The sequence below is a fragment of the Antechinus flavipes genome, chromosome 2 (assembly GCF_016432865.1).
Source record: "Antechinus flavipes isolate AdamAnt ecotype Samford, QLD, Australia chromosome 2, AdamAnt_v2, whole genome shotgun sequence".
In the NCBI taxonomy this organism is placed as follows: domain Eukaryota; kingdom Metazoa; phylum Chordata; class Mammalia; order Dasyuromorphia; family Dasyuridae; genus Antechinus; species Antechinus flavipes.
The window spans coordinates 498991048-499009209 of NC_067399.1; the positions used below are offsets into that span (position 1 = coordinate 498991048).

At 38.2% G+C, this 18162-nt stretch overlaps 1 protein-coding gene across 7 annotated transcripts in view; it reads left to right on the plus strand.

Annotated features, from left to right (window-relative positions):
• Nucleotides 1–15743, plus strand: part of SLC25A25 (solute carrier family 25 member 25) — a 34420-nt gene extending 18677 nt beyond the window's left edge. For 2 of the 7 annotated variants that reach the window (XM_051980075.1, XM_051980076.1), the window contains exons 2-11: nucleotides 8066–8192; nucleotides 8332–8419; nucleotides 9585–9620; nucleotides 9881–9992; nucleotides 10883–11041; nucleotides 11949–12101; nucleotides 12383–12490; nucleotides 12611–12778; nucleotides 13051–13201; nucleotides 13315–15743. In XM_051980075.1, the coding sequence (XP_051836035.1) occupies nucleotides 8066–8192; nucleotides 8332–8419; nucleotides 9585–9620; nucleotides 9881–9992; nucleotides 10883–11041; nucleotides 11949–12101; nucleotides 12383–12490; nucleotides 12611–12778; nucleotides 13051–13201; nucleotides 13315–13499 (1287 nt within the window). In that variant the 3' untranslated portion in view covers nucleotides 13500–15743. The other 5 variants (XM_051980077.1, XM_051980078.1, XM_051980081.1 and 2 more) reach the window with 4 other exon arrangements.
• Nucleotides 15744–18162: the final 2419 nt, after the last annotated feature.

The following is an 18162-nucleotide window of genomic DNA, read 5'->3' on the forward strand; positions in this document are numbered from 1 at the left end:
ATGATCATTTATCTATTTGCTGAACTTTGATTATGAAAAGCAAATGAAAATGCTTCTTTGATTCAATACTAAGGCTGACAGGGAAAGGTGATTTTGCTCTTAGAAGTGAAATCATATCCATCCCTCAGTGCAGTATCACGGATTTTTGATGCAGTAATTTTTTGCAAGTAATCTTATTGGTTCTGAGGCAAAATTCTACCTTGCTGTTTAAATTATGACTTAATTATCTGGGAAAATTTTATAGAGTTTATGAGATAGTTTTGATCATGTTCAAGCAATATCTTTTGATTACTAGAAGTGGTTAGAAACATAGCAGTAATGTTATCTTTTGTGCAGTACTTTTATGTTTATGGTAACTTGCCTTGGCTTTCTGGATAACTGGCTTTTTAAATTTACCGATTTTTCATTACTGATTAACCTGTATTTCCTATTCCTATAGTAGAACTTTCTGCATAGAACAACTGTATTTCTGCAGAAAAGTCCTTGTAGTCTGTGAAACTGGAATAGTTAGAAAAGAACACGAGCCCCCCACACTTTGTGGAAGGGGGTGGAGAATGTGGTTAGAGAGGTAAAGGCTTTGCTGAACTAGAGTAGTGAATTTAGGTTCTAGAGGGGCAGGGCTGGATTTAACTTGGATTTTTAACCATCACAGCCCAAAAGATAATTTAAAGGAAGTAGGAAAATAGTACATTAGAGTTTAAAAGTCTTTCTAACAGAAAAATCTAGAATTGGATGTAAATAGAACTACAGAACCCATTGACTAAATTAGGAAGAGTTTAAGATTGGGCTATATTTATGTTGCTCTGCTTTCTGGGGTCAGTCAGCCCACCCAAATTTTCCCAGAGCCCTCACACTTAAAAGTGGTAAGTACTGGGTATAATATATATAAAATGAACATCTTCATCTCCAGGCCTCAGTTTCCTCAACTGTTAGTTGACAATATAGGAATAAATAATGACTTCTAAAGTGACTTCTAGCTCCAAACCCCATAATTTGTTTTAGTTGATAAATTATATTTTAACAGTTAACACAAATTAAAAACAAATATGTATATTCCCAGGAACTAGTTTTAAAAAATAAACTATGCTAATGGATAGCTTGTGCCACATATACTTTTGTAATTTATCTTTCCTTTAAAGGAAAATAAGAACCTGTACTTTGATTTTTAAAAGCATTACCAGTGTCATTCATTGCTAAATTCCATGATTCTGTGAGCATAGATTATGTTTTACCTATGAACAGAAAGACTGTAATCTGAGCTGTGCCTTTTTATCTTTCCTATGAAAAGAAGTCTAGAATATTGAATGAACTTTTATAGAAAAGTTCACATTAATTCTTGGGGTTAAAAAGCTTCCAGAGACATTACTGCATTTTGCTTCTTTTGCCATTTCCCAATATTCCATCTCCCTCCCTCATCTCCCCGCTAAAATATTTAAATATGTTTGATATTGAATCTCTCTCATCTCTGGAAGCATTTGCCCTAGGAACTGTTCCAATTTTTCTCTTTATCTTTGTCTTACAGTTAATTCTCCGGGGGGGTGGGGTGGGGGGAAGGGAGGAGTAGTTTTTCTGGAATCAGAGATGTTCTCTGTGGCTTTGGAGTGTTTTAATCCTGAGGGGCTGGCACTCTTCTCAGAAGCTTGAAGAGTTCACTCATTGTGTGTCTAATTGCTAAGGGTAGGCTGGTGTCATTGGAAACGCAGTACTGTGCAGTCATGGTAACTCGTCATCAAATGATACTGCAGCTCTGGCTGCAAATGATGTGGGTTAGCCTTAAGGGTAGGTGGAGCTTGAACCAAGCCACTGGTATGGCTCCTTAGCTAATTAGTATTTCCGGAATGAACTGAGTCATTGCAAGTGGGGGTGGAGGGAGGGATGCTATTTGACCTTAACCCAATACTCCAAAATCTACCTGTACCTGCCCTTTCTTGTTACATGTGATATTCTGTCACATGTTTCACTGGTATGTGAAAAGGCAAAGCTGGGACGTTAATTGGTCTGGGGGTGAGAAGATGCTTATGGGGTAAATTACTGGTTATAGGCCAAAGGAAATATACAGCTGAGCTCCAAGGATATCTACAGTTAGTGTCATTATTTAAGGAGCCTATTTTTTGATAGAATAAGCATCAGAGGAGACTGGCTACATTTATTTCATCATCATAAGTTAAAATAGAATATGGGAAGGTAGAGAAGAATCAAAGATAAGATAATTGGGAAGGAATTATGATTAGCTGGAATGTGGGCAAGATTCAGTTTAGGTATGAATTATCAATAATGGAATATAAATTGTTTTTGTCTTCCTTTTTGTCCCTGTTGTATCTAGAGAAGCTGCTACACATTTCTGAATCTTAATTTGTCAGTTTGATACTTTGTCAAAACCCTTGTATCACACACCTAAAATGACCTCTTGCAAAGTAGCACTTTTTTTAAAAGGCTAGAACATGCTTTGTTGCTAAGGTTTCAGTAACTATTCTGAATTCTAAAAAACCCTTGTTGGCAGTGCTTGGTCTTTGGCACTGTGACATGATTGGTATAATAGAAAGAATACCGGACTATATTATAAGCCTGAATCTGATGCTAATTAGCCCAGTGACATTGGGTAAGTCACTTCCCCGGGTGGGTTTCATTTTTCTCATCTGTATAATAAGGGAGCTACTCTAAATGGATTTCTAAGGCATTTTGCACTTCCAAAATTATGTTAGGGCTCTTGGGGGTTTTTGTGTGTTATTTGTTTATATGAAAATTCCTTTCCAAAGGTTATGAAAATGCCTTCAGAATTAACTGTGAAATTCAACAACCTTAGTTATGAAAACAAACACAATGGTTTGTTCAAAAGAATACTATGGCATTCAAACTGAACATTTGAATTTTTGTATAATAGAACCTTTCTATAAAACAAGTCTTTATAGGAAAATTGGATTTAGAGCTCAAAAGAATTTTAAGAACCTTTAGACAACTCCTTTTTGAAGGAAAGGAGACTTTGGGGAAGAGATGACCACTACCTAAGTTCCATTTTAACACTCTTTGACTTATGACATATGGGTTTTTTTGGAAGTAATACTGTTGAAAATTATCTTTATATTTATTTGGAAAAACAAACTACTATAGAAAATTAAAATAAAATGTTTAAACCAAAAATATATAGTTTAAAAAAATAGTATATCATAATTGGAAAGTGAATTCTTGTTTGGTATAAGATTAATAATGTAATCTTCATACTGCATAGATGTAAATTTTATTTCTAGAAGGCACAAATTAGGTGTTCCAAAACATAGGTTTGGTACTTTTTTTTAGATGAATTTTGTAATTCTATTAGAACAGAATTGACTTTTGTTTAACAAAACTATTTGAAGCAAAAATTTCATTGGGAAATGACCTAAACATCTTTACATAGATACTTAAAATATTTTATTTTAGTAAACTAAAAGAATTAATTTAAAATTTTAGCTCTTTATAATTTTTTAGTTTAATTCTTGCCATTATAAGAATTAGATTATATTAGAAAACATTACAAATGTGACAGTTTTTCATTGTTCTTCCCATTACCGGTAACTCAATGGGATGAAGAGTACACATCTGGCTAAAGAAGGAGTGGCAGCATTTCCAGTTGATGACATCATCTCTAATTCATGCAGGGCCTTTCCTTTCAAGTATTCAGAACACAGAATCATTCAGATCTGCAGTCTTTATCCAAAAAAGGATGAACTATATAAATAACTTTTCCCCCACACTGACTTATTTAAGATGTTCTATGCAGCTGATACACACTTGAAGTTTAGAACTTTGTGTCTTATATTTTTAGGCCCCAGCTGACTTAGATGATTCTGAGGAGACAGCAAACTGGTATTTCCATGTATCCCCATCTTCCCAAAAGCCATTTGTGTATCTAGAATCCTTGGGACCCTTAGGTAATTTCTTAAGGGTTGAGTTGTTTGTGGTCTCAGGTTGGGGGTTTCCTGAGAGGGTTTTTGCAGGGGTACTCCTGGAAGAAATTTGAACTTCTGTAGGGACTGAAACTTAGTCCTTTGCAGGGTTTCTTTGGACCAGGAGCCAGCCTGAATTCTCCAGGAGTGAATGCTTAGGGTGACTGGGTCAGGGTAAGTCTAGCAACGCTCTAGTTTTCTCTCTATGTTCTAAGCATGAGATATTCTACTGTTAGACTAAAGTATGTAATACCTATTTTCTAGTATAAATTCAAACTTTTCCTTAAACTCTTCTTTTATGCAGAATCATTGTCATTCAAATAATGATACTTCTCCATTAACTATACCGCAAATTATTTTCCAGAAGGAAAAACTCCATTGGCCTTTGAAACATAATATGATTGTGGTTTTTGTTAAATACATTGTGTTTAAAAAACAAAACAGTAAGTGACCTAAGCCATTTATTCATCTTGGGAACCAGGATTTAGATTTAAAAAAAAAAAAAAATAGTTTATTTAAACGGGTACTTTGGATGAGAAGGAGTTACTACTGGGGAAGTAGGTGAAGAGTAATTGACTGAGGCTGTTTGTTCATTTTGGATACAGGGACCCAAGGTAAAAACAGTTTTCTTAAATAGAATAATTCACGTCAGTGCTTTGTTTGAGAAAGAGTTAATGCTGAGGAAGTAGGTGACGCAAAACTTACCCTGTACAAATCTAGACATTGAGCAATCTTTCGATGGGTGCTCTTGCCAATGGGTTAGCTTTCATTGGCTGCTTGCAAAGGATTTACTGTGTGGACTTTATCAATTAAGTAAAAGGGCAGGGTTTGAACAGCCAATGACAGCTGAGCAGAGATAGCTCATGTGTGAGCGTCACCAGACCAGCACCGGCATTTCCATTCTACATGCTGTTAAGCTGTTTGCTCCTTCAGTGGCTGAGCACCCGGCCTCATTATCAGAATGCTCTGCCTGTGCCTCTATGTTCCACTAATTGGGGAAGCCCAAACAGAGTTCCAGTACTTTGAATCCAAGGGGCTGCCTGCAGAACTTAAATCCATCTTCAAACTTAGTGTCTTTATCCCTTCTCAGGAATTTTCCACCTACCGACAATGGAAGCAGGTCTGTATGCATCATTGATTCTGGAAGTGGAGGGAGGAAATTAAGCGTTGAGAAAGGGGAATAACTTTTGAGGTGACAAGGAAAAACTAAATATAATATGAATATAAGGGATACAATTTGCTTAAATGAAAGAATGTATAAAATAGGACCAGTTGGGTTGGGCCAGCAGCCAGTTTCTGTTCTTTGTCATCAGAGTGACTAATTTTCATGTGACTTAACTAGGCAGGCAGGAATTTCGGGGAAACCAACTTTTCATGTAAATTAATCATAGAAAATAAATTGTGCTCCCAGTGATTTCCTTTAAATTGAGAAAGATAAGAAAAGTTCTGGGAATAGTGCCACAATTACAAAAAATCTTCGTCCTTTTATATTTACAGAAGCCAAACATCTAAAAAGATTAGTTTGAGGCTTGTAAAATAGTATTTTTCTTTTAAAAAATATTTCTCTATTTTTAGCATTTTTAATTTGAAATGTTGATTTCCAAATTCTCTTCTTCCCTTCCACAACCTTCCCACACACCAAGAAGGCAAGCAATATGATATCAATTATATTGTATAGAGTATTAATAGTTTATATGATCCTGCTTATAATCAAATTAACTTTTTCTTGGTTCTTAATTCAAGAATGTTTTTCTTTATTTACCATGTATAAGCCTTCTTTGTCCTCTAATTTATAATTTAGTCAGGGGAACTGATAAACATGACAGTTGGTTAAATGATTATATGTCTTTGAGAACTACTTGTCTGTTGATGTCTTGAAGCAATAGCTTATATAAGCAACAAGTGTTTGTTTACTGAGTGAATGAATGAGAATCAATATTTGCTTGTTATTCATCCATCTAAGGCAAATTTCATTATGATAGATTTAGATGTGCTAGATCCATTTGTAATCATTTAGTGCAGGTATCCTTCTGGAATAGGGAGGGAAGGGCCTAGGATTATTTTTCCTCTAAAGATAAACCAAATCACTCTCAAAAAAAGTAAGTTAAGTAGTGAAGCTTGAAAGACTGTTCTTATGTGATTCCCTTTACATCAAACACTTGGCACTGGATTATTAACAGATTTTCTTGCTGAGATCCAAACATGAAATGCTTTTTATTCTGATAGAGGTGCTTTATGGCTTATGAAGTATTTTTCCTCTCAACAAAGCCCCAAGTTAGATTGGATTCTTATCTTAAAGAGGGAATTGAGGCCCAAAAAAGTAAATGGCTTGCCTAAAATTTTACAGCTTAAGAAATGGCAGAGCTTGGACTTGAAAGACTCGAGTCCGTTCTACACTGCAGGAAGCTGAAAACATGCAAATATTGCACTTAATTGTTTAAAGCAAAGAAACAGAATTGTTTGGGAACATTTTGAAGTGAGTAATGAGAAGTGGTCTGAATCACTAATGGCAGCTTAAAAAAATACCCTGTTCTCATACTTCATGAGATGCCTCAGTATGTGGATAAGGTTTGCTGCTACCCTTGATGGAACCTAAATTCTGTCTATTCTCTTATAAATCTAGGCACAGTTCATCACACTTGGCTGAGTGAATGACTGTCCATGGGTAGATTATATAGACTCGGTTAAAAGCTAAAGATTTATTAGCATCTCTTTGCCACCCTAGCTCATCTACATTTATTCTTTTGGAATAATTTCTAGGAAATGGGTGTCTGCAGCAGGAAGTTCTTTCTGCACCTTTAATATTTGTACAGTCTTGTTGAGCTTTAAGATTGCCAGGGGGAAGGATTGACTGTTTTAGGAGAATAAGCCAGCTAATGGGCTGACTAGCTTCAAATTTCAACTTTTAAAATCTGGTCCTGGTACTAATTTCCAGTTAGTGTTTAAGTTTAACTCTTAAAAAAGGAACAATCATTTAGTCATTTATGTATGTGTGTGTGTATATTTTAGTGATTGGCTCTAAAAGACTTGTCTCAGTGCCAGAGCAGTTCAGGAGGTGCCACAAAATCTCCTATGGTCACCCCTCCACATGGAATCTGGAATCTGTGAAATGTTCTCCTATTACTGACAATCTAAAAATGAATGCAACTGCTGAGTGCACATAACTTCAGAGTAAGCCAAAGGCATTTGAAACAGATGTCTATTGAAAGGTTTCTGTAAAGCAATATGAGGTTCTAGTGTTTCTGAGTTTGTTATAGGCATCTGTTAGATATTACTAAGTACAGTTCTCGTGGCAGGGCATTAGATTTTTAAATACCTAGTTGAGAGAACTGATAATTATGCACATCATTCTTGCCTGAGATTAGGTACTTGCAGTACCATCAATACATGGCCAGGAAAGCTCTCTTTGGCCTTCTAAGATTGGACAGTATTTCTGCCAAGCAGGAATTGCCAGAATCCAGAAGAATTTTTTTTTTCCCCTCAGTGTTGGGGATGGGAGGGAGGAGTACCAAGGGGAAGGTAGGAATGGGAAACCAGACTAGATTGTTCTTGGGCTAATTCTACTTCTAAGATTGGGTTAAAGAGAGAAGCAGAGTTCCCTTGAGACATTTCTTTAACTGTGTAATCTTAAAGTCCAAGTATAAACCTCCCATGACTCTGTAAACTTATCTTGATGAGAGTTTCTTCCCTCCTAGGAGTTGTATTAGGGTCAGTATAAAAGTATATAACTGCCAGGTAGCCAGCCACTGGCTAATACTAGTTGTACAATAAGTTAGCCTTCAGGTCACTTCAAAAAATCTTATATTTTACCTTGGTTCTGAGTCTTAAGTTTCTTTTCCCATATTCTATTTTCTTTTCTCTTTGCCTGTGACAAACACAGACTACATTTAGAAAGTAGAGTCGGGAGAGGTTGGCCTGAACTTGGTGGCTCATGGTTTTTCATCTTAACTAGTAACTTTGAGAAACTGACAGAATTCCATAAAGCTGTGCCTTGAAAAAGGAACAAGCAAAATTCCCTTGATATCAGTGTAGTTCAAGTGTGTCATACTGATGGTATTGCATATAATGGGTTCAGGAGGTGGAGTGAATCAGGGTATATATCTAGCTAAGGAATAAAACCATGCTTTTTTTCCCATCCCCAGAAAATTGTAAAAGCTGGAGATAAGGACTTGGATGGACAGCTGGACTTTGAGGAATTTGTTCATTATCTTCAAGACCATGAGAAGAAACTGAGACTTGTCTTTAAGAGCTTGGATAAAAAAAATGATGGTAAGGCTTAGGTTTATCATATTGGCCTAGTTAATGAACACCATTTTGACCAGGTTGTTGGCCCAGTTTTCACCCCTCTGCCCATCCCTCTTGGTCTCCTGGACATTTGCCCTTAGCTCATTGACGCTTGTTGTTGCAGGGCGCATTGATGCTCAGGAAATCATGCAGTCCCTGCGGGATCTGGGGGTCAAGATCTCTGAACAGCAGGCTGAAAAAATCCTTAAGAGGTAAGTAGTTAACCAGCCTCTGCATTCAGTTCTGCACATATGTGAAAAAAAAGAACAAAAGTCTTATTCTGAGATTAATCTTCCATGTAGTTGTTCTCATGCTTTTTGACTGTAATGCCTGTCTTACTACCATCCAATCTCTGTTCGTCTGTACTTTGACTTTTCATGATTGAAAAGAATGAATAAATAAGTCTGTCTTAGAAGCAATCAGCTCTTTTAGCCAAGGAGTATTGCTCATAAGATCATAGAATTGGAGCTAGAATGGACCTCTCAAGAAACTTAATACAACCCTCTCACTTTACACTTAAGGTGAATAGGCCCAGAGAAGTTGGGTGACTTTTCCCTCCATGTTCACATAGGTAATATATAGCAGAGCAGCTCTTCTGACTACATTCCAAATCCTGCACTGTTTTCACTGTCCCACACTGTTGGGAACAATCTTCAATAACCTGGTGATTCAGCCCCATTACTAGTCTTATCTTTTGACCTGCACACAAAGAAAAGACTAGTTGTAAGAGGAGATTGATTGATCATATGAGGGATCATTGCAATGTTTTGATACTATAAAAGAAAATGGTTTTAATTTGCAGCAAAAGATATTTAAGTTGTGTCTCCCAAAGAATTGAAATGTTAACTCTATTCATAGTTAGAGTTATTAGTGTTTTTTATTAGTAATGGTAGAAATTTCCTTTCCTGAAGATAATTATTTGGATGTCATATTTTTTTCTGTCATGGTTTAGTTGCTGCCTTATCTGGAAGCCATTGAAACTAATCCTAGTCAGCCCTAGGACTTAATAGTTCTTTTGTTGCTAACCTTTCCCAATGAATCTGGGGCCTACAACAACTTTGACAATCTCTGTAGAGGATGCCCCAAAAGTCTCCATGGAGTTTTAAATTTTAATAGCTATTAAAAGCTTAATTAATAGCTAATAATGTTTGAAATTCCAGGGAGACTTTTGGGGCAGAAAATTAGTTGCTGATGAGCCAGAATGAAATAGCAAGCTATGATCCCTGAGGTTGCTCCTTTGGAGGAGAGGTTATCAAGTTGTCCACATTTTCTACTGTTATTTATTACTGTATGCTTGCTTTACTAACATCAGCTAATTGGCATTTATGTATTGTTTTTTCCTCTCTCCTTTGCATCCTACCCTTGTCTGTCTGTCAGAATACGAACGGGCCATTTCTGGGGCCCTGTCACCTAGTAAGTATTTGTGTCACCTTGGTGACTGCCTTCTCTACCTGTTATTTACAAAATTCTTTCATTTACATTGAGCTCCCTTTCTCTGAGTTTGGGATATAAAAACATTGGTCTTTTTCAGCACCTTTATGATAACTGCTGTCAGTTTTTGAGTTGTGGGGAGGAGGGAATGAAGGGGAGTGGGGAGGGGAGACAATAACTAACATGTATTTCATTGACAAAGAAATATTTCATGTGTGCTTTTTCTTGTTTTTGTCCTACAGCATGGATAAAAATGGAACTATGACAATTGATTGGAATGAATGGAGAGATTATCATCTTTTACATCCAGTTGAAAATGTTCCTGAGATCATTCTGTACTGGAAGCATTCCACGGTACATTCATTAACTCTCCTAGGTCTTGATCTTTATTTATTCAGCTTAGTTTTAGTAATCCACGGTTTACGTGGTTACTTCAATAATGCTTGCTATTCCCAAGGTTCCTTCTGTTTGCTCTAGTGTGACTTTTTAAAAAGTTGCAGGTAGAGCTCTGCAGTGGAGAAGAGGGCAAAAGAGCAGATGGACTGGTTTGCAGGGATTACAGCTCTAGAAGTCAGCTTAGAGCTGGTATTGCCTTACTCTGTACCTCGCCAAGACTAGAAAGTGATATGCATGCATTAGAGCTTCAATGATATTTGCTCAGGGGTTGCATAATGTTCCGACAGTGTGATCTTGTTACATGTCAAGTTTCAGAAATTTTCCTCCCCACTGCACCTTGACCTGAACCTTTTGGACATTTTATCTGAGTTATGGGAATGTAGTCCTACTACAACTAGTAGTCCTAAGTTGGAATAGTTCGATATATTTGCAATTGTTCTTAGCCCTAGTTTGTTTTTTTCTGAGTTTTTAGCTCTAAATTTCTGTGGCCTTCTATAACTATTTGGAGTATATCTCCAAAAATTTAAGCACTTAAGGGAAATTCTTTCATTCATGCTTGTTATATCTGAGCAGAATGGAAAAATGTAAGTTTAGAGAAAAGAAAAAAGTATTGTCTACCCTCACAAATAAAGTAACAAAAATAATAGATCAACCTGCTCTAAGACTAAGCTAACCTTATATCCTCATAAATACCAGGAAAAGATACTTTGGTGCTGTTGGGTAGTTTATGATTTGTCCCTGCTAGAGGACTAAAATAAGAGGTTTTGGCAGTGATGTCCTTGAAAGAGTTTTCAGGCCTCTACTTCTTGAATGATCATTACTTCGTCTTTTGTTGGCTGTCCTTACAGATCTTTGATGTGGGAGAAAACCTAACTGTCCCTGATGAATTCACAGTAGAAGAAAGGCAGACAGGGATGTGGTGGAGACATCTTGTAGCTGGAGGAGGAGCAGGAGCCGTATCCAGGACTTGCACGGCCCCCCTGGATCGGCTGAAGGTACTCATGCAGGTATGGAGAGAAAAGCAAGCCCAGAAAATCCTTGCACTTGCATCTATGTTCAGCTTGCTGCTTTGATCCCACGGCTTCCTTGCCTAGTAAAACAGATGGGAAGGGGAACTTTGCCTCATACAAATATGACATTCCATCTGGATCCAAGAGAAATTTGGCTTCTAGCTGACAATTTTATCTGAGTCACTTAAGAGCTACTTTGAGCGAGGGGACTTGACCATGAATAGGATGATCAAATGGGTGTGTCAGGAGTCTTTTTTCCTTCAGTACATCTTGTACAGGGTACTGAGAAAGGAGCAGATTTTCATCTGACCCAGGATGCCACTTGGAAACAGATTAGTAGTTTTGGCAAAGCCCCTATCTCCACGTTGACAGGGCCATAGAGGGATCATCTAAATTGATGTCAGAGGCAGAATTGCAAAATTGGCTTGCGAAGGACAGTATGCTGGACTTTGCTTAGAGTCCATATTAACAGTGACCCGTTGTTCTCTTTTTCTCCATCTCATCCCTCTCTAACTCCCTGTTTGTTTTCCAGCACCTTGTGTGCTAGAGTCCACTGTGGGCACAAGAAAGTCGTCATTTTCTTTTTTTTTTTTTTCCCTTGCCCTCTGTTCCTTTTTTTTGAAAGTCTGTTAATGGATAAAAATTAACCTGGTGTCTGTCATTTTGAAACAAAAGTGCTTGTTGGGTCTTTAGAATATTAAAGTGGGGAAAAGTTCATTGAACAATAACACACATTTATTGAAGACCCATGTTCAAAGTGCATTATTAGGTGCTGTTGAGTACAGAAATGAATAAGTACACAGAAAGTCCTCATTGCTTTAGGGCTTGCCTTCTTTGATTTTTTGGTGAACAAAAAAAAAAGTCATCTGATGACTTTGGTACTAACCAATTTTTCTCTATCCAGGTCCATGCTTCCCGAAGCAATAACATGTGTATTGTTGGAGGATTCACACAGATGATCCGAGAAGGAGGGGCCAAATCTCTTTGGCGAGGCAATGGCATTAATGTCATAAAAATTGCCCCAGAATCAGCTATTAAATTTATGGCCTATGAGCAGGTAAGAATTGCTTTGTTTCAAGCTGTGATCAAGTAACAAATGTGTTGAGTGTCTAAGAAATTCCCCCCCCCAACTTTATACTTTATACTTTATAACAACCGAGAACATGGAATAGAACCATAGGAGCCCTTTCCTTCCCCATCTATAAAATGGAAGTGACTATAGTGGAGGAAATAGGAACACTGACTATTTAACCCAAACTGGTTAGAAAGAATCTATGAGATGAAGCCTGATGTTGGGAGCAGACCTTCTTCATTCTTCATCTCACTTCTTTTTTCCAGATCAAGCGTCTTGTTGGTAGTGATCAAGAAACACTGAGGATTCATGAGAGGCTGGTGGCAGGCTCTCTGGCAGGAGCCATTGCCCAGAGTAGCATCTATCCTATGGAAGTAAGAAGTATTCTTGATTACATGTGTGGAGATGGAAGCAGTGATGCTGGTATCTGGAATAGTGAAGTGGCATTTAAGGAGTAAGCTTTATTGATACCGATACCCTTTTGCTGTTTTTAGGTTCTAAAGACAAGGATGGCGTTACGGAAAACAGGGCAGTATTCGGGCATGTTGGATTGTGCCAAGAAGATCCTGTCCAAGGAGGGAATGACAGCTTTCTACAAAGGCTATATCCCCAATATGCTTGGAATTATTCCTTATGCAGGAATAGATCTTGCTGTCTATGAGGTAACTAACTGCTCAGCTATGGTAGGAAGTAGCTAAGTTTTTGCCTTGACCTTTTTTAAATCCCAGGGCAAATTTAATGACTATTGCCCTGGTATCCTCTGGTGAGGAAAGAACAAAAGGAACTAAACATCTTACTACCTTTTTCAGAACAATTCATCTGTAATTTTAACTTGATCCCCTTGCAGAACATTCTTGAATCCCCTTGCCCTATAATCTCTTATTTGGCATTTAGTGACTTCTTGACTCACTTTTTTCACTTTTTTTCCTTCTAGACACTAAAAAATACCTGGTTACAACGTTATGCAGTCAACAGTGCAGACCCGGGAGTGTTTGTCCTCTTAGCTTGTGGCACAATATCTAGTACTTGTGGACAACTGGCCAGTTACCCTCTGGCTCTTGTGAGAACTCGGATGCAAGCCCAGGGTAAGAACCCTTCTAGGCGAATCCCAAAAGAAATGTTACTGTGGGGACCCAAAGGGCTTTGGGAGGTGCCCATGAGAGATCTCTGATGTTTCAATAACTTCTTCTCATTCAAGCTACAATTGAGGGAGCACCAGAAGTGACCATGAGCAGCCTCTTCAAACAAATCCTTCGGACAGAAGGAGCATTTGGCCTGTACAGAGGCTTGGCCCCCAACTTCATGAAGGTGATCCCAGCTGTAAGCATCAGTTATGTGGTATATGAGAACCTGAAGATCACCTTAGGGGTCCAGTCTCGGTGACGGGAAGGTTGGCTCCAGACTGTTGGACTTAAGGATCTTGGGCTGAAGTCCCAGGATGTATAGCCATCTCATTCTGTGAATGTGTCAACACTAAGCTGACTTAAGCCAAGCTGTGAAAACCCTAGAATATCTATGAGATAGAAGAGGCAGGGGGAAAAGAGGTCTGAGCTTTGGTTGACATATCAGTCTTGTTGTCCCAGATCTCATTGTCGATCCCTGAGAAAACCCCATTTGTTTCCTACAAAGCCTTCTTTAGGGGCCTAGGGATGGGAACAAGACCTGGGGCTTTTGGTAAGGAGAGAAGTGCTCTCTGCCATGACTGCTGCAAAATAGAGGCTTGGGAACTGGCTTACTTTCACCATCTTGCGCTAAGCAACCAAGCTATTTGTTCCAGGATATCTTAACCCTCTGATTTGCTAAGGGTTTTCCCTTTTCAGTCTTTGCTCACTTCCTCTTTGCTGTTTTAATTCTTAAAACATACTGTGATGGGACAGACAGTGTTCCCAGGTCACACCTGTTTATCATGTATACTCCCATGGTGAGAAAAGATTTAACCTTGAACTTCACAAATAGCATTTTCCAATATACTGAGTAAAAGCTGCCCTACAGGGTTCCTACAGGAAAGAGAATGACCCAACTCGTGTATTTGCTTAAGCAGAGCATCTCTCTCATTCATGAGACAGTGCAGTTAAATGAATAGTGAACTGGTGCCCTGCATGTTTGTATGCATGGCAAGGATGGGTAAGGCTATTTACCTTATCTATCTTAACAGCTTCACATCCTAATGCATGATTTCATGAGTAATATTGTTCAGCCCTTGAAACTGAAGGGCTTCTCCTCTCTACTCGGCACCCTGAGGTGCCCTGAGATGGCTCCCAGGCAGGGGCCGGACCAAGTGTCCACTCAAGAATGTAAGCCACTCTCCTGTGTAGGAGTCAGTCTATACTTTGGGATTGGGAACAAGACTCCTCTTCCTTGATGAGAGTTTAAGGCCTTAAATTCTGGTGGAGTTGCAGTAGGGATTTTAGTTTATCAGAAAGAGAAATAGATGTGCAAATTCTTCCTTTGCTTCTGTTACAGAATGGGAAGAAAAAGTGATAAAGGCATTATTTCTCTGACTACATTAAGGTCTGTTTGGGGTCAGGTTTCTAATCTAAGGGATTCTTATCCAACTCCTAATTGGAGCAGAAAGGGATCAGCCTCACATTCCACTGAAGCAATGTATTTTACTGCTTAAAGCATATTTATTTTGTATTTATTTGAACAGATTTATGTCCTAACTATTTTTATAGATGTGTTTAATTATTAGCCTGTCCTGTTTAGTTGTTTGTTTGTTTTTTTATCCTTATTTATGTTCATAGTTGATCGCACCTTCTTAGCACTGTGCAGCAGCAAGAAATCTATGGGGAGGACCACAAGCATGCAAAAGGGGCCCCATCATTCCATATAGTCTGTGCTGTCTGCCTTAGGTCTACAAGATCAATCAGGAGAATTTCCTTCCAGGCTGGAGCCTGAGGATTGTGGATGAGAGAAATAGGATCATGGTGGGGGAGAGAAAGAGATTTCCTTTGCTGAACAGAGACTAGGCTTGCTCTCCTGGAGCAGTGCATGTGATTCAAGAAGGGATGAGGTTGTGTGAATGATAGACAATTGGGGTTCATGGGCACAAAAATTTATTTAGAGAGTGGGAGAATGGGAAAGTGGGGAGGGAGAAATCTCAGGGATTTCCAAGATGAAAATCCAAATAATTTCCAGAATCAGGAAGAATTTTTTCAAAAATATTACTTCTGTTTAAATCAAGTGGCTATAATGACCTGACTCTCCAAGTGCATGTGCGAGAGGAGGGAGCCTTCTAGTAAGGGAAAGCTTGGTTGGCTGGATGGCTAAGTGGGAATGGTTTTGCAGCTTGTCTGGCCCATCAGTAAAATGGGCCTGTCCGCTTTCCATTCAGACCGACATACCCACTTCCTGTAGCCAGGAGACCAGCTGCTTTTTGGAGCCTTGGGTCTTGCTGCTTCCTTCCTCCCTGTTCTTGAAATAGTGGTTGCAAATCATTTGACTAGACAGTTGCACTTTCATTCCACCAGTATGGCCTAATGAGAAAAACAGGATTCAAAGATCAATGCAAAATTACTGTCTTTTTAGTTATAACTGGAATTTGTCCAAAAGCAAAATTAAGCAACACAACATGGAAGTTTTCACTTAGAACAACCTTCTAATAAAGTTATTTCAATGCTGATGAGACTATGGTGGTTCTGATTTGTGACTTGGGAAATTCAAAGGGGCTTATATATTAAACAAGTTAGTCATCTCTGTCCTACTACTCTATATTCTTGGATTTTCTCCTCATCTGGGCATATTAGGATCCAATAGACATCGATTTTGGTTTCACTGATGTTTGTACACACGTTTAACACATCTCAGATATATATAAACCTCCCTTGGCTAATCTACATCTGGAAGGACTGGACCGGTGATCAGGAGGCCAGCACTATACAAAAATCATTCCATTCTCTATGTAAAATTGAAGAGGTAATATATGTTCTTATTTATAGTAATGTAGAAATAATATTCTAACCACTAGTTCTTGACAAATCAGGTTTTCCTCATATGGCCTCCTCTCCATAGGGGGACAGTTACCAGGATTTCCCTTTACCTAAGGCCCTATACACACACACAGCCAATCCATGCTACAGTCCTCCCAAATTACAACTGTGGTTAGTTGTATGTTCCTGGTAAGAACGTCGCGTTCTACTTGTCTCTTCTACCACCCCTAAGATTCCATGGATGCTTCAGTTATACATAGTTCTACAAGGATTTAGATTTCAAGTTTGGAAATGGTGTTTCCTTTCTTTCCTAGGTATTTGGAAAGAAATCTCAACCAGGTCTGGTAGCAACCAAACCTCTGTTTTTTATTATGTCCTATCTGGGTTTTCTTTTCTTTCTTTTTTATTTATTTAAAGTTTAATACAAAATGAGAAAAACAAAATAGAAAAAGACAGAAAAGGGGGGAAAAACTATCAATCATGTGCTCAGCAAACTACCAGGGAAGATTCTAGATATATAACAATAAATTTCCATTTCAAGAAAATGTATATAAATTATAGCAGACATTATATCTTTGCTTCCTTGTAGTTTTTCTTTTATTCTCTTCTGTGTACTTATTTATTCTTTTTTCCCATTTCATCTTTCTTATCTCTATCAAGTGGGCTACAGTTAAGTGTGAATAGATTTATGTCTAGTCACACACATATATACCTACATGCATTCATATTCATACTATATATATGCATTTACACATACATATTCACCTAAAACAATATTAACATGGCTCACATGCTTTTTCCCCCTTTTTTTATAATAAATTCTACTCCTGATCCTCGTTAAGTTGTATTTATGTTTGTTTATTTATTTATTTCCTGTCCCTGCTAACTCTTTAGTTATACTCCTTAACTTGCCTTACTATTACTTAACCTCCCTCTACCCAGGAAACCATCCTTTATCTTCTATTCTACCTTTCCCTCCCTCTTTATCCCTTTCCCATTACTCTCTACACCTAGTCCCACTGTTTTAAATCTATATATCTTTCTATACCCGACCTTATTTTATTCCCTCTCCTGTTATTTTCTTATGGGTTTTGAATGGTGCTATGCTCATATCTGTATCTGTCCATATTTAGCCCATTCCCGATGTCTGTAGGTTGTCTGGGTTTTCTTAAGCACATCTTCCTTCTTTCTGTATTATTTCTAGAAGAATTGTTCCATACCCTCTGATGATCAACTTATAGGGCTAGACTATGTAGCCTTAGAGTTCAGCCACACATTGTAAGTGGGGGAGACAAATGGGAAACTGCTGGTAATTTTTTGAAGCCCTTGTCCCCTCAACAGAGCAATCTGTAACATGCAAATTCCATAGGATTAAAAGCACAGTCCTTGCCATAGGTTGTTTTATCAGCTGTCACTTAGTTTTTTGAGTACAAGACATGTTTAAAGCCCTATGCTGGGTTCTGGACTGTGGTTGTGATGTTACAAGGGTACGGGAAATACAGGCATTCTCCTTTGAGTCTACACGGTGGTAGGGACCATGAGGGGAAGCCTTCATTAGTGCTTAACCTGAAATTCATAGGTGAATGAAGGAATAAATGAATGAGCATTTATTAAGCATTTAACCCTGTACTAAACACTGGAGATGATAAGATAGTGATGGCTAACATTTGGATAGCACCTAAAAGTTGATCTAGCACTTTACAAATATCTCGTTTTATCCTCATAGTAATCCTGGGAAGTGGGTACTTTGATTATTCTTAGTCTTACAGATGTGAAAACTGAAGCAGGAAGGGTAAAAAGTCTTACCCAAAGTCACACAGTAAATGTCTGGGGCAAGATTTGAATTCGGGCTTACTGACTCCATATCCAGCACTTCATCTATTGCACCACCCAAGCTGCCAATACAGATAAAAAGAGCTCCTGCTGTCATGCTGCTCACTCTGAACTGGGGCAGGCAGCATATAAAAGAGGCTATTCACTTAGGGCAGAGAGAAAAGCGCAGAAGTCCTGAGAGGATTGTAGCAAGGAGCATTTGGAACAGCTCAGTATGTACATGTAAAGGAGGTTGCCACATATATAGGTGTCAGGTCCGGATGTACCCAAGTTTGGAGGTTTTC